A 17,112-nucleotide genomic window follows, 5' to 3' on the forward strand; every position below is an offset into this window, starting at 1 on the left:
TGTGAAGGAATTCAAGATTTGGTTTTGGAAAAATTCTGCAGTTGGAAAAGCATTTTCAGGATGACATCAAATTTCAAAATTTGTCACAAAATGAACATTTTGTAAAAAATATCTGAGCTATCTGAAACGTTTTCCTTTGATTTCACCTTTTTTATTAAAAATTATGATCTAAAATTAATTTCAAAAGATAAATTAGTTCTGAAATTTAAAAAATCAAAATGTTTAATTCTAAAATATTGAAATATTCTGTTTTGACACTATTCAAGCACTTGGTTTCAATTTAAAGTAAAATGTCATTTCTATTTTCACAGGAAGTTTTACTTTTGACAAAAAGGTACTTTTCAGTGGAAAAACACTATTGGAAATGTTTTACTCCACTCTGGAACAAGGTATTTTACAATGAGGTGGGCATTTAAGGAATTAAAATATGAGTTCCATATAACAGAGATGGGTTATATTAAAGAACATGTAAGAAAGCTAGATTGTCTTAAGATTTTCTGAGGATGACACTCCAGATATTTCAAGTACCTTACACATTTTGAGGCTCTAGCATTTAAAGTAGATTAAATAAATATTGCAGGAAAATGACTCAACCCTGAAAACTACAACAGTAAACAATGAACTGTACAACCTTCATGTTGGCGCAAAGATATTTACATCTCAAGCTAACATCTGACTCAGTAGATCTGCAGTCTCTGCAACATGCATGTAAACTGATGCAGATTGGTGTAACGTTCCAAAACTGATTAAGTTTAGATTTTAGTATGTTTCATGGTATTACAAAATTTTATTTAACACAGTTGCTCAGGTTTTCAATTCTAACAAATTTTCTGTTGAAAACTGGTCAGACATTTGAATATCCAATCCTATATACATGTCTATAAGTAACTTTTTTCATGGGAGTAGCCATGAAAAGCCATGAGGCACCGCAAAACGCAAGCGCGCGTTTGTGTGGACACAGCCTATGAGTTCAATGAAACTACTTGTAGGAGTAAAGTTACTGACATTCCTAAGTATTTTCAGGATCATGCCCTGAATTAGTATCTTTTGGCAGAGTAAGCTTTATTCTACAAAGTATTTTTGGTAACATTTTTTTCTGTACAAATAGAATGGGTGGTGCAATTGGATCACTGTCACACACAGGTTCAGGAAACTACTATCAAAGTTAGATTGAGTCTGGCTATATTAAAGCCCTAATATCTCATGAAGCTAAATCCTTGCTAAACAATCTGGATACCCATTAAAGACAATAATGCTTAAATTGAATAACTGATGTCTGTTTTTGATAAATCACAAATTTAAATACATATAGAACATATAGGCATAGCCAACGTATAAGTTATTTACTAATTTTTCAAAAATATACTTCTCTTGGCATGGCTACATAGACTGTGGAAAATCATCTTTTTGGTTTTTATTTGGTGCGGAAGGACATTATTCTAAATTTAAGACCTTAAGCCCAGCACATCTGCATATGTGCTGAAAGTTAACATGATTACCACAATAGTAGCTTCAGTCAGGAAATAGAACATCCTCTTTCTAAATCCAACAGTGCTGCAAATTTGCAATGAGCATTGCGTTTTCAGCTTCAGGGAATATTTCTACTATATCCCCGTTTAAGGGTGCCACAAGTGTGTGCCACCCAGGAACGGCTCTAGGAAGGTAGCAGGCAGTTGAGAATGCCAGAGACTGGGAATTATCCACTCTTCCTTACATTTTATGAGGAGCACTCTGGGAGCTGCAATTCCATAATGTGCACATGTTAGATGTAAGGTGGCCCCAGCACACCAAACCACCATGTCATCACAACTACAGCCTGAAATGTGTTAGGATTTTCCCTCTAGTGGGAAGACAAAGTACTTAAACTTCCAAAAAATGTTTTTAAACAAAAGAATTCAAGTTTTCCAGATAGTGCAAGACCTGGGGCAGTTCCCAACAATATCTGACCAGCAAAGGAAATTAACTCAGGACTATTTCCCAGGCGTGCTGTGTCAGTGTTGTTGCTGGCTTTGCATTATAACTACAACCCTGATGATGGCAAGTCAGTGACTATGCCCCAGAGGCTGACAGGCAGCTAATGAGTGACTCTTCTTTAGCCTTTCAACAATCCTCAATGTATGCCAAAGCTGTATTTGTTTCTGATTTTTCACTTCTAATTACAAAAATAGGACTTACTATAATCATAATAACAATACTAATGGTACAAAATAAGTATTATAATTATATACTTTTTGGCAAATCATTAACAGAAATACCCAAAAATACCCCACTGGAATAAAAAAAGCTGAAGATGAACAAGTATTAAAAAAGACAAAGTCCTTTGTAAAAAAGAGGGGAAAACAATTAGCAAATGGTCATATTTCTGTAAGGCAACACATTACCTTTAGTCTGCTATCTTGGAGATTTCATTCAGATTGTGTCATTGTTTAAGAAAATATCAGAATTTTGCTTGCTTGAGTTTATCAATGTGGTAACAAAGTTTCAGTGCTGGTCCCAATTTCAGCCCCAGGTATTTCATGATCATGTCACTTTTCAGCAACAGCAAAGCATTGCCATCAATCTCCTAGTTTAGAGAGAGAAAAATCAGGATAAATCACCCACAAACAGTGCTGAAAGAGCAAGGAAGCAGTTGTTTCAGTGAAACGGAGGTATTATCCAGACACATTATTTCATCTCCACTAGGATGAAATTTCTTCAACTTGAATTTTCATTACAGTTTCAAAATTTGGAGGTGGGGAAAGAAAAAAATCCCAAGGAATTTTTCACAGTGCTTCCTTTTGTTCAAACAATTATAAGGCTTGTTAACATTTTTCAAATTTCAAGTTTTGAAATTAAAAACAAATCATTAACAATCATTTTTAAGACCAAGTAAGTAAATTCCTGCTCCTTTTTTGGACTACTTCTAATTTTGAAAAAGATGCAGGTGAAAAAGATGCAGAAGATATGAGATCTTGTGGACTGATTACAGCACTGGGCTTCAGAACTCCAAAAGTTAGTCTTTGCACTGTCACAAACTGCCTGTATACTTCAGAGCAAACCACTTAATGTTTTCCATCTCTGTTTCTTGTCTGTAAATTGGTGCTAACAATAACTTAATCACTTTATCAGATTTTTGTGGGACTCAAATTAGCCAAAGGGCCAAATTTATCCCTGATATAAATTAATGAAATTCCCATGCAATTTAGCTGCTTAACTCAGGTCCAGTGACTTCAAAGCCCAGCAGTGATCAGCAGTGTGGCCACTTTCTAATTAATTCAATTAGCACCCTTCATTCCAGCAATTCCCTTTCCTTCCAGGATGGAAAAAGCTTTCTCCTTCTCTCTCCTTCCTGTCATTATTAGGAAGCTGAGACAAAGGAAGAAATAACATTATGGTCAAATATGGTAAGATCAACATTTGCATAATATAAAGAAAAATAAATTCCCAGAACTTAAAAGTGCTGTCAAAGGTTTGGAGTCAATTGTGTTTTTTATTTGTGTTCGGTTGAGTGGAGTTTTTTATATCTTTCCACTTTAACATTATTAGCAGGTAAGGTCAAAATTAAATTACATGACAAGAGTACTTTCCAAGAGGCATCATTCATATTTAATTAAATATCCTGCAATAGCTATGTCCTTATGAAGCAAAGCATGTTTGCTTGATTTCTCTTTATTAATAGTGTGTCAGCTCATCTAAATAAACAAACAAACAAATGCTGCAGAAATCTACAGCGAGAGTCCAAAACTCTGCAGTACCACTTGTGGTATAAGTCAGTGAAGACAATGGAATTGGGTTGATTTACAGGAGTTGTGATCTAACCCACTGTATTTCACACCACTGCTGTAGACCACGGGAGGGCTTTAGGGGGAAGTGAAAGCAACACATCCTATAGCTGTCTCAAGTATGAACTGCAAGGCAACGACAGGCTTTGGAATGGGTGCATAGTTTCTGGCTGCAATTGAGAATGTTCTTGGGTTAAGGCCTGTAAGTTCCAGGCATTTTTCTTCAACATCTTAAGTAGGATCTCAAAAGATGCTAGACATAGATGGTCGCCACTGGACTCTACCATGGGCGGATCTACAATTTTGAAAAGGGGGCTGCAGATGGTGAGGTGCCTCATCACAAGCAAAAACAACACACACATTTCTCCAGATAAAAATAAACAAGAAGCTTTACTAATATGCTAGGAGCCTCAGGCTATATTATTCAGTTTAAAATTGAAGCAGAAACAAATATAAATAACTTAATCAGAATGAGTAAAAACAAATTTGCAGGACTGTGAAATAGGAACTTCATTACCAGGATCAGCTAGTAGACAGCAGCCTTGCAGAACAAAGCCTAGCTTGATTGGCAGAGCATCAAGACCATTGAAAAAAAGAAATGGGTTTTTTAACATTTGTGGAATGAAGAGTTTAGGAGGGATCAGGTAGATTACAAAGGCCTTGAAGTCAATTGACTCTCAGCTCTGCCTGACTTGCATCACCAGGTACATAAGGCAGAAGACATTTTTTCCAACTAGTCCTACCCTGAGTCAAGTCCTTAATCTGTTTAGGCTGTTAATCTGTAAAATTGCTGTTTTAAACCTGAATGTACTGTGAAGGATGCTCTTCTGGGTCAACTTGTTTTTCTTATGGCTTGGGCTACTGAAAATACAGCTTGTTTTGGGGAGCCGGCTATCTGGCATTCTCAGAACATGGCCCAGTTAAGTTAGTCATAACAGTTCACACAGCTCAAGATAATTGTGCCTTTTCTCGGATCTGGGCATTCTTTATTTTGTTTGCCTCTTTTATGTTGAATATTCAGTGAAAACAGTCTAGCTTCCCTTGGATAGACTTGTTGCTCTTTTATGACTCCAGTCTGCATAGGAATATACTTAGGACAATATAACTAAAATTCATAGCTTAGTGCTGAGGGCATTAGGGGTGGAGAGTACTGGTACTGTCTAGCCCACAGTCCCAGGAAGTAGGACATATTTGTTCAAACCCTCTCTTGGCTGAAGGAGCCCTAGAACCTGGGGTTTCTGCTTCATTGCAAGTGCTCAAATCACTAGGTTATTGGGTTGAGAAGTAGGTGGCACATCCTCCACTAATCAAATAGCCACCACTTATGCTTTTTCTGTGACTAACATCTTGCACACATGATGTACACACCTTCCCAGATAGAATGAGGTTGCCATAGAGCAAGCAGCTGAAGCAGATGTCTTCTGAGCATGCTATTTACCCACTGAAATTGCACCCAAGTGTTTAGCAGGTCTAACAAGGCTACTGGCCTATTGATGTGTTCAAGAACAGATATTATCAGCAAAATCCAGGTCTCCATGCACTCTTCTTACCCACAGAAATGCAGTTTCCATAACAGTGCTCTGTTGCATAGCATCCTTGCCTAATTAAAGAGGACACATCCTTGCCTAATTTCATTGGTAATATCCAACCAATCAGTTCCTGGCTGCAGCTCACAGTGCATTTGGCATTTTGATCAAGACTCTGGAAGTTTTTGGATAATTTAAGGAAGGAATCTATAGATTTCTAGTATGTCCACATTATCAAAGGCTTCCATATTTAAAATGAGTTGCAGCTGTTATTCATTGCTTTGTTTGATGAAATTGCCTAGTCTGAAGATAGGAGCAATACAAAAACAAATGCAATGGAAACAAGTTTATCCTCAAAAATCTGTTGTCAACAGCATTGTGGATTCTATTCAGAAAAATGGCACCAGTTTCCCTGAGACTAGCAGTAGCATAATTCAACACCAGATTTTACAATTACTTAGATCTCTTTATGATGACTCCTTTTTTCATTCTTCTGGGGTTGACAGATACTTATCAACTGTCTGTCTCCCACACCTGATTGAAGAGTAATAGCTCCTTGCTTTGAGCAGACCTACAGTTATATTGTGCAGACTCCAATCTGCTGCCTTATAGTTCTTACTTTGTTGACAGCTGCCTCAAGTTCTTTCAAGGTGATTTCCTCACAATTAACTTCAAGTTCTTCCATCTAATCTGTGTTGTCAAGGTTGCATTTTTTTTTTTAGGAGGAGGCCTTTTCAGTATGTAATGAAAGTGCTCTACCCATCTTACTCATTCTTTTGGATGGTGAGGTCTTTACTGGTCCTTTATAGCTGCAGCCAATCCACTATGAACCTTCAATATAGAGCTTCCATGTTCCCTTTTTGGATTCCATCTCTACTTTCTGATCTTATCAAGTATCTGCTCATTCATTTCTCCTTGCTGAACATTTACCTGGTTATCTATTTCAGTAGAGTTTTCTTTCTATGTGCTATTTTTTCTTGCACATTAGCACTAAGAAAATTCAGCTGTGCCTGTTTGTTTCCAGTGATGGTATTCCATGTGACTGATTGACCCATCCTACTTTCCTAGCCTTGCAATATCCTGGTACATTTTTTGCTATATCAACTTGGGCATTTCTGATGATCTGCTAAGACCTTTTTCAGGATGGAAAGCTTGCTAGGAGGTTGAAGTTCAAACTCCATTCTTGCTTAGAAGTCCATAAATCATGAGAAATTGATTTTATTGGCCGCTTTCTTGCTGGTAATTATTTTAATTTCATTTGCAGGATGACCTTTAGTATTTAAAAGAGTTCAAAATGCAATGTGAGGCCACTTTTCTAATTTATTTGTCTTATTTGAGAAGCTGGAAACACAGGCTTCACCTCCCAACAAGGTCACCAGATGCAATCACTATTGAAGAGAGGGTCAGGCTACTGAAACAATGCTAAGATAATAATTATGAAGAAGATCTAGGAAAAGATATGTGCTTACAATTACAGTATCCATCACTGGAAGACAAAGGTTGTAATTCTCAGTGACTGGGTTTAATTGCTTTAAACTCAAAGGTTTTAGCCTCCTTTACGTATATGTTTGCCAATCACTGACCATAATTAAACTATCAGACTGTGACACTTCTTGGCACCCTCTTGGTTTGGTTTGCTATTGCTAATTCTTCTTGTATTCATTCCTTAATTCTTTATTTCCTCTTGCTCTTGCTCTCCTGGGTATCACTCTTGCTTTTTCTTTTTACTGAGAAATCACTGTGAAATAGTTTGCACTCATTTCCAGAAGTGCAACTGTTAGATCACTCTGCATGCTATGGGCTGTGTCCTCTCCAGTGACCTTTAAATTATGGGCTAGATTTTCCTCAGCTTGTGACCCTGCTGCAGGCTTTCAACTACAGAAAGTCTCCCTTGGGACTGGCTGAAGCAAAGACGACGGTAGGGGAGGTGGGAGATCCATTGATTCAGTAGCCACCCCTGACAGAATTCCTGCTTGGTCACATGTAAAAGGTGCCTTCCTTGAGGAAAAAACACAGAGAAAGTTCATAGTAGTATCAGTCACGGCCTTCCTTGGTTGTTTCCATGTTGTGGAGGTAGACCAGGTCATGGGGATTATCTCCCAACACCAATTTAAAGAATTAGTCATAGTGAGTGTAAATTAATGCGCAGGCCCTGATAGTTGCTTTTAAAATAATAGAGCAGTAGATAGTATGACATTCTTTTGATTTTTCTAGTTTTCCCCCTTCCTTTTGATGGCACCTACCTGCTATACCTGCAGTGCCAAGGCTAAGATTAGTTGACGAACAGTGATTTCAGGTACTTTTGGGCCTTGACTTTAAGTGCTTCAAAGTAAATTATGCACCTTCTTCATAGAAAAAAATTAATATACAGGAAAATATGGCTAAGGTTAATGGACTAATCACTTGTCCCTCACTTCTGGGATCTCCACACTAGATTTGAAGGTTGAAAAACTGCAGGGATAAAAACTCAATGGCTTAACTGAATTGAGGTGTGTTGTAGCTTCTATAAATATACAAAATTGTCCTTTGCAATGGATAACAAGGAAGATTTTAGTGACCTTTAGCTTGGTGTTGAGTGCCTTTTAACTTGGTCCCATAAATGCTATTGGACTATGGGTGCTATATGGAATCCTATAATGCTGTTGACCTAGGTACTGCTGATAGTACTTCAGAGCAGGGTAGATTTGCATCTTATATAGACTGACCTAAGTAGATAAAGTGAGCTGTAGTTTGTGCTATACATGTCAACTTTGGTTAGTCTATAAGGTACAAATCTATTTTGCCTTCTATTTTACTTCAGAGAAACATGGTTAACTACATCTCATACTTCAGAGCACTATGCCCTAGCCTGTGTTTTTTGTTTTTTTTTAATCATATAATCACTTGCTATATGGCAAAATAAAAATCTGACATTTTTATACTAGACAGACTTTTCAGTCTAATACTAAAATTTTCTCTTTGGGTAAAGAAGAGTAGGGATCTCCCTTTATGACTTGGGATGCTGATGACGCTCTCTCTATCCACAGGTGGTATTCTCTTCCATCCTACCAGTGAACGGACGCGGAAGACAGCAGGAGAACTGCATCCGAGAAACCAACTGGTGGCTTCGGCAGTGGTGTCTCGAGGCAGGCTTCGGCTTCCTGGACAATGACCCGCACATTACGATGAGGGACATGCTCAGCTGGGATGGGCTTCACCAGTCCCCCAAAGGTAAGCGTGTGTTTTCTTCTAGGTTGGCGGATCTCCTCCAGCGGGCTTTAAACTAGGCTCGTCGGGGGGAGGGGAAGATGAGGGCGGGGGAAGCTGTGGACCACCAAACCATGTGGCACCCACAAGGACAGCCCAGCCTGAAGAAAGAGAGCATTGGGAACCTGAAAGCCATGGGGAGACCAGCACTACAGCACAGGTAAGAAACGAGAAGGTAAGAAACAATGGGCCCCTTGGGACTCAGAGCGGGGGGGCAGCAAAGGCACCAGTCGCAGGGCTCAAGTGCCTATATAATAATGCTAGGAGCATGGGGAACAAGCAGGATGAACTAGCGCTCCTGCTTGCACTAAACACCTATGACTTAGTGGGGCTAACAGAAACCTGGTGGGATTCATCCCATGACTGGGCAGTACATATTGAGGGCTATAGATTGTACAGAAAGGACAGGGTGGGGAAGAAAAGGGGAGGGGTTGCGCTCTATGACAGGAAGCAATATACATCAACCCTCATCAAGACAGAATCCAGGGATGAGGAAGTAGAAGGATTGTGGGTTAGGCTACATGGGGGGCAAGGAGAAAGGGATTTGGTGGTAGGGGTCTGCTACAGACCCCCACACCAAGGGGAAGAAAGAGATTCGGGGCTCCTGAGGCAACTCTCGGAGACCATAAAAGCTAAAGAGGCGGTAGTCATGGGGGACCTAAACTACCCGGACATCTGCTGGGAGTCACAGACAGCAAAGTCCCACCGCTCACACAGGTTTCTAACCTGTGTACAGGACCTCCACCTGACACAGGAGGTACACGGTCCCACTAGGGGGAATGCCATACTGTATCTGGTATTGGCAACGGGGGATGACATGGTAGGGGACCTCCAGATTGGTAGCCATCTGGGGGACAGTGATCACCTAATAATATAATTCACCATAAGATGTTGAGTGGGTAAGGTAACTAGTAGGGTGAAAGTGCTAGACTTTAGGAAAGCTGATCTCAATGAACTCAGGCGATTAGTCAAGGGCGCACTGCAAAGTAGGAGTTTTGAAGGGATGGGAGCCCAAGAAGGGTGGCTGTGCCTTAAGGAAACGATCCTTCGGGCACAAAGCAAGATGATTCCCGAGCGAGGCAAAAGAGGGAAAGGGGCCAGGAGGCTTCCCTGGCTGACCAGAGAAATCCAGGGCAGCCTAAGGGCCAAAAGGAGAGCACATAAAAAGTGGAAACAGGGAGAGATCACCAAAGACGAATATACCTCCTCTGCTCGTGCTTGTAGGGAGGCAGTTAGACGGGCCAAAGCTACCATGGAGCTGAAGATGGCAACCCAAGTAAAAGACAAGAAGAAATTGTTTTTTAGGAAAGGAAGGGACGTGGCTTGGGGGGGTAGATCAAGGTTCCTGTTGTGAGGGAAGGAGTGGGCTTGGGGCAGGGGCAGGGGCTGTCCAGCTGGGGTGGGGCGGGGTGGGTTTGGGACAGAGCCACAGCTTGTCCAGGGGCAGCTCTCCAAGCTGCCAGGCTGTGCTCCTAGCCCCATGCGTGCTGTAGCTGCACACATGCATGGGGCATTTATCGGCCACATTATTGGCCGCATCAAGCAAAAACAACCGATTTCCAACACAGTTGATTTTTCTTTATATTGGTGCTGATCTGATATCAAACCAGTGTATTGGTACACTTCTAATTTAGATCTTATTTATGAACCCTAGATGTTAATCTCTGGCCTCTAACTTTAAGGGGAATTACGGTAGGAGACAAATTTGATCAAGCTGAAGTGGGCAAAAGGATCACACTCTTGGGCATGTGGCTGTCCATCACTATCTAATACAAGAGAAAAAACACATCATCAGACATATGTTTACCATTTATTTTTCCTTTAGAAATCAGGTTGCTAGAGGGGTAAGAGCGTGGACATACAAAACAGTAATGTTGATGTAACTTGGTCTTACTGTTTTAAATTATAAATTATAGAACAGACAATCCGCCTTTCTGAGAGAGCTGCCCAAAATATGGACTATTATAGTACCTCATCAATGGTTGGCATGAAAGCCAGTAATGGATTCATTTAATTGAGCAAATGGCTAGCTGGGAATAAAATTCAATAGAACTGTGGATAAACAGTCCATACACTTGTGTAGCTTACATCAATGCATAGTTGCTTCTGAGTTTCTAAAGGGTAACTTTACTCCAGAGTTGAGTAGCTTAGACTAGTGTAGGGTTGTGTATCTACTAGGGGTGTGCGAAACAGGTCCTATTCGATTTGGATTTGGATTTGGCCCGAATCAGGGGCAGTGATTCGTGTTGTTGATTTGGATCACTGTTCCTGATTCAATTCAGCCGAATCTGAATCTGAAGATTCAGTACTGATTTGGGGAATCAGTGATTCGGAAATAGACACAGCTTTAAATGTTTTTCTACATACCTTGAGGTACCAGCATGGCTTGTGAACACTGTGATGCTGGGGTGGATGGAGTGTCCCACAGGAGTGTGGGGGGGCTGGGTCCATTGGGGTGTGCACGGGAGGCCCCCCCCCATGTCCCCCCAGCTTGGCAACTGGCCACAGGGGGACCCCGGGTGCCCCCCAGACCCAGGAGGCACCAGTCACTGAGCCAGGAGGGCATGGGGGGCCCTCCCATGTGCTCTCTGGCGGACTCGGAAGTGTACCGGAAGTGTTTCTGGTCCACTTCCGGGTCTGCTGCCAACCATGCTGGGGAGCCCCCTGCGCTTCCGTGGGATACTCCATCTGCCCCAGCATCACAGCATTCACGAGCTGCCAGCTACCTAGAGGTATGCAGAAAAAACATTTAAAGTTGTGTCTATGTCCGAATCACCGAATCTTTCTGAATCTCTCTGAATTGATTCAGAGGGTTCCAATTCGATTCGGAGAGATTAAATGGTCTCCAGATTCAATTTGGATTCGGAGATTCGGCCACCAAACCAGGCCAAATCTCCGCCGAATTGAATCAGGGACCAAAGCTTCACACAGCCCTAGTGTCTACTCCACATTTACAGTAGTGTAAAGAAAGACTATACTTATGTGAATATAGGTGCCCACACTCTAAGTTATTTATGCTACAGAAGATTGCCATCATCTTGAGTGAGAGAGAAGAAGACTGAGCATCTGTTAGATACATAACATTGTGGAATAAGTGAGGTACTGACCTGATTTGGGCTTTTCCTGCCTAGATATTTGGAGGCCATATAAAATGCTCTTAGGGTAGAATCACAGATATTACTTTTGGGCCCAGTTCTTAAGTATAGCAGGGCTTCTTACACCACCCTAGCAGTAGAAATAAGTATCAGGCACTTTGCTTTGGCAATTCTTGGCTATGTGAAGCTTAAAAGAGAAACATTTTGAACTGACAGGGTTAGAAGTAGTCAGTGTTCTATCAGGAGGTAATAAGGATCTTACAGGCCTGCCCAAGGGCTCCAGAAAACACAAAACTACTCTGAGCCCCTTTGAAGGTTCTTATTGTACAAGCTTCTGAGTACAAAACAGTTCCCACTGGCAGCCAGTGGGAGTTGAGGATGGTCATTGCCTTGCAAGATCTCACTTGGTGAAGTCAGGGATCAATGGACTAAGCTGAAATATCTCAGTTACTTCATGGCCAACATCCTACGTACATGTTTTCTGAAAAGCTCCACATGTGGACCTAACGCGTGTGGGTCTGCATCCTTCACAAACCATATCACATCATCAACGGTCCAGGTCGAAGGATTCTTGCTTGATGGTCGAGCCATATCTTTTCTTTCCAGTGAAGGACTTGAGGCTATTGGTAAAAAAAGGAACACTGGTTTACTTGGTTTTAGAGCACTCTTAAGAATGTGCTTGCTATATGGTTGAACTTCAGGCTTTTGTGTGTGTGTGTGTGTGTGTGTGTGTGTTTTGTGGGGGAGGTTGGCAGTTTTGTATTTGACTGCTTACCAGGAGACATGATCCCAGCTGGTGGATTGTGTTAAAAAACATGAAATCCTCAGTCTCCTGCTGGGGAAGGAAAATGTGCCAGCTGCCAGGCTCTTAACAGAACAGCTCCTGCTGTCTGATCGGTAGACAGCAGGGATATTGGCTCAAGAAGACGCCACCCTCCCACCTGGAGACAGAACACTATGACATTAAACAAAGGAGTTAGCCATCAAGTGCAAAGACTAGAGGAAGAAATGGGAATTTAGCAAATTGTTTTTTCTTAGTGTTCAGAAATTCTGACTTATCTTGTAGTTTAAAGGAGCATTTCTAGTCAATATCATCCTGATCTCAGGCTCTTGAAGCTGAGGAAGGAGCATTTCTAGTCAATATCATCCTGCTCTCAGGCTCTTGAAGCTGAGGAAGGAGCATTTCTAGTCAATATCATCCTGATCTCAGGCTCTTGAAGCTGAGGATCCCCAATGGATGTCTATTTGGAGAGATACTAAAATGCACTAAGATGAACGTTCCACATGTGACTTTTTAATGGTATAAACCCAGGATGATTTAAGGTCACTTCAGCCTGCTCTAGCTTTAAATCAAAGCAATAAAGGCACATTGGAATGAAAATGCATTTATATTTTTATTCTTAGTCTCTGCAGAATTATAAATCTCACCTTCCACGTGTATGTAACCCTTCTCCTCCCCCTTTTTCCCCTCCCCCCACGTTCCTTTTATGCTGCCTCACTCTTGCAAGAATGGTATTACGTTAGGGTACAGGAAAGCTGTTTCCATTTGTTTATAGCTACACAAAGCAAACTTCACATTAGCAGGAAGCAGCACATAGACCCATAAAATGTTATTTGCCAAAACCTGCTTGTCTCTGTTGGAGCACATTTTTTAATGAGTAGATGCATGCAGTAAGAGACCAGGCATGGGGAGGGGGAAGGAACAGAACAGTCAGATGGAGAGATGGAAGATACCCAGTGAGTTGAAGAACTGGGACCTAGAAAAGCCCACAGCAGACAAGAAGTGAGTCTGAGAGTCACTGAGGAAAAAAGACCTGAGTTGTCCAAAGATATACTGAACTTGTCCAAATGTAGATCATATATAAGACTGCCATACTGTCAGGGCCACTGATTGGGCATGCCCAGCTTGGTCAAGTACCTGAGTAGTCACACCTGCCCCTAATCCCTGGCTAATGTGACTGCCCTAGTTCCCTGCAACTGGACTGGCTGCTGACAGTGCCACTCACCCCTTATAAACACACCTGCAGCCTTAGGTTTCAAGCACACCTTCTTCATACAACCTCAGTCTGTGGCAAGACTCACATGTGCTGTTCTCTGGTTCTCCTGGCTCCTCACTCAGATTTAGCTTTCTCTGACCCTGATCTTGGATCTGTCCTGAACCTCAGCATGGACCCTGCTCTCTCTGGTGTCCCCAGCAGCTTGGCTTCCTTGACCCTGACCTCAGATCTTCCTTGGGACTTGACATTGGTTGTCGGACTCCTGGCACCTGACCTTGTCTTACATCTCAGACTACATCTCTTGCAACTCCCCTCTTGGCTCTGGTAACTTGTACCTCCGCCCTGCTGACACTCAGGTTGCTCCTTGTGGCCTACTGCAGGCCTGGCCGAACCCTCACACACACCATGCTCACTTTGCACGGTACCACACCTGAGCAACGGGCTAGTCTGAAGCTCCCATAAGCTGGCATCCTTTTGAGTTCAATGGAGCTATACTGATTTATATTACCTCGGGATTTGGCTTTATGTGCATAATATCTGCTGGATGTGTATATTGATACTTTTGTGCCACAACCATCACCTTCCGGTATAAGATAATGAGGTCTATTTTAGCAATTACGAAGGACAATTTCCAATAAGCAGTTGCACTATGGATGTGCAAATTTGGTTGATGGGCTTCATAATGGGATGTGATGTAAATATCATGATAATTATACTCTCATTTACTAAGTCGCTGTTCTGGATATAAAGGGCAAGGAGTAGCTGCAGGTTCCCTAATTTGATGGCTAGTAATGGCATTCATATGGAATCACGCAACTCTGGGCTCCACTAGCAGAATAAATGCAATGCACAATGGTTAAGAGACCATCTGGAATTTTTGGCATAAAGCAGCAAAGATAGAGTGTAAAATGAAAGGCATAAACCTTGCCAACCATTGGATCCTCAGAAATGTAGAATATGTTGTCCATGACAAGTGAAAGAACTAAGATAAATAGTTCTAAGGTAGAGGCTCAACTACAGAGAAATTGCTTCTGATTTCTTTTAGCCTAAAATATCACCTTTTCCATTCTGCTTGATCAAGCTGGTACCCTGCTTTAAATCTAATCCAGCTGCAGGCTGGTGTTTGGAGAGCTCTAGAAACTGCCAATTGGCAGTTCAAATGGGAGCTCAAATGACAAGCTTAAATGGAAGTTTGTCAGTGGGCAGAGGAATCCAGGGTTTCATTCCAAATTTGGCAATAGGAAAATCAAGGCAGAAATGCTGGAGGAACGGATAAGCTGCACCCAAAAAATTCAGAGGAAATTTCTATCCTAACACCATAACTGTACAATAAGAAGCCCTTGATAATGATACTGGTGCTACCTCTCTTCCAGCGTGCTGAATGGGCATAGGTAAAAAAAGCAGGCTAAATCATGTTTTTTATTATGCCATTGTAAATGTTAAGTAATCCCATGGGTTTACACTGGAATACACATTAATCTAAAGGCCTGGAGATACGGCATGTTTACACTGGTGTAAAGATCAGACATACAATGGATTGCCCTACACCAGAGTAACTTTCTAGATCTGGCATCAAGGGTAAAACTACTGGTATAATTTATAGGGTGTAGGCACTGGATGTTTGATTCTGTCTTGAAGTAGCCTTTGAGTGAAAGCAAACAGGGTATTACAGGATCTTACCACCTATTAGTGAGGCAGGATAATGACACCTACTTTAGCAGTTATCCAGGGAAAGTGGTCTTTTGTCCACTCCAGACATCAATGTAACTTACATTAGCACACAACACTAATGTATATTACACTGGCATTAAGGAACTGTGTGTCCAAGACCTCAGTGAGAGCAGAATATAGCCCAGCAGCTTTTGTCTGAAATTCATTGCTTCCAGAAGCACTGTGTAAGGGCAAAGTGAAACAGATGAATCACTAGAAACAGCAGGAAGCTTTACATGTATTAGAAATTTGTTTTACTAGAAAAAAGGAGAGTGAGGAGAATTAAGTTTGAAATGACAAGGAAATCCCATTTGTTTCCTTGCAATAATGGAATAATCAATAACTCGAACCTAATGCAAATACCCTTTCTAAGGAGACCATATTTATAGAACATTTTAAGGTAACTTAGAAAGTCCCTGTAAGTTTTAAATAACTTTTTAAAACACTAAATCAGTTACAGAACATATTGATTTTAAAATGACAATTATATTGCAATATTAGCTCTTTGAAAGCCTTCTTCACTTGTCTTCCAGGACCCAAGTTCATGGTTCTGCACTTTTCTTGTATGCGTTAGTAACACAAGCACTTTAATCAGATTATTTTCTGGCATTTTTAGTTGTTTATTTGGCTATATTTGTTTTATGTGGCTACTGATTTTACATGAATAGTTTATACTGCCTATGAGTAAAGGTTAAAATACCACATCTTCAGTGAAGCTGAGATATTATCCATTTGTAGACAAAAATCCTGAACTAAAGTAAATCCAATGAATCTCCTTGTCTATATATTTTAAATTGTATTTCAAATGTGTTACTCTGGTTTTGTAGTTGATTGATCCAGGGGCTTAAGGAAAATAGGTTTATTCACAAGTTCTTTTCATTTCACATTTAAATGCAGAACTTGATTCATGTTATACAAGGAAATAAAATAACTTTGCTGAAAGAATCCTCCACTAAAAAACAAAGTTGTTTGATGGTTGTACATGAGCACTGTGCATTTTTCTATCTGAAGGTATTCAAACTTAACATGGGAATTAGTTAAGTGAGGAAATCTCATCTCTCATGGGTATCCTATGCCATCCTGTCATAAGAATTAATCAACACGATAATGAATACTCAGATTACGAAGAGATGGGAGTGCTCAGTACCAATAATTATTTTTAGAGATCGTAATCTAGGTCAAATCCAATTTCCTGTTTTTGACAGGTGGCAAAAAAAAATGTCAAATTAGTGGAATGGGGTATGGAAACCAAGGCAATCAAAGGGAGGGAGAGAGAAGCACTTTTCCATTCTTCCTAAAGCAGTTGATGAGGAAGAAAGGGAATAGATTCTATTTAAAGAACCAGATCTTGGGGAGTCCATGGCAGAATACATCAGAAATAATGAACAGCTGCTGCCCAAGAACAGGAGCATGTCTGAACAAAGGAGGACTTCAGCAAAAATTCTGGAACTCAAAGGCATTATCTAAAGCCCACTGAAGTAAATGGGAAGACCCATGCTTACAACCTCAGCTTCTCCTAGCAAAAGGCTCTGTCCCATTTGTGCTTTTCTCTGAGCTCAGTAGTCAGGCCTTCTTCCAATATCTGGAATTGCCATAAGGAAAAGGATGACCTAGTATAAAGACAAAACTGAAATTGGTGCAAGAATGTAGCAAAGGAATGAAGTGTAGAAACTGAGATAATATCTGAAAAAGAAGTGTAGATAAATAATACACTCCTTAAATACATGCCAGGCAAACAAACAGGTCCAGGAGGGAATAGGGCATTGATAAATAAGAA

The 17,112-nt window shown here is 40.8% G+C and overlaps 1 protein-coding gene across 1 annotated transcript in view; it reads right to left on the minus strand.

The window, feature by feature from the left end:
• Positions 1-250: 250 nt before the first annotated feature.
• The window catches only part of SCML4 (Scm polycomb group protein like 4), a 92,958-nt gene continuing 76,096 nt past the window's right edge, over positions 251-17,112 (minus strand). Inside the window, exons 5-6 of the mRNA XM_019499877.2 lie at positions 12,103-12,248; positions 251-2,563 (exon numbers count right to left, since the gene is read on the minus strand). Coding sequence (XP_019355422.1) covers positions 2,438-2,563; positions 12,103-12,248 — 272 coding nt within the window. The 3' untranslated portion in view covers positions 251-2,437. The remainder of the gene's footprint in view (positions 2,564-12,102; positions 12,249-17,112) is intronic.

The sequence above is a fragment of the Alligator mississippiensis genome, chromosome 1 (genome assembly GCF_030867095.1).
Source record: "Alligator mississippiensis isolate rAllMis1 chromosome 1, rAllMis1, whole genome shotgun sequence".
Lineage (NCBI taxonomy): Eukaryota > Metazoa > Chordata > Crocodylia > Alligatoridae > Alligator > Alligator mississippiensis.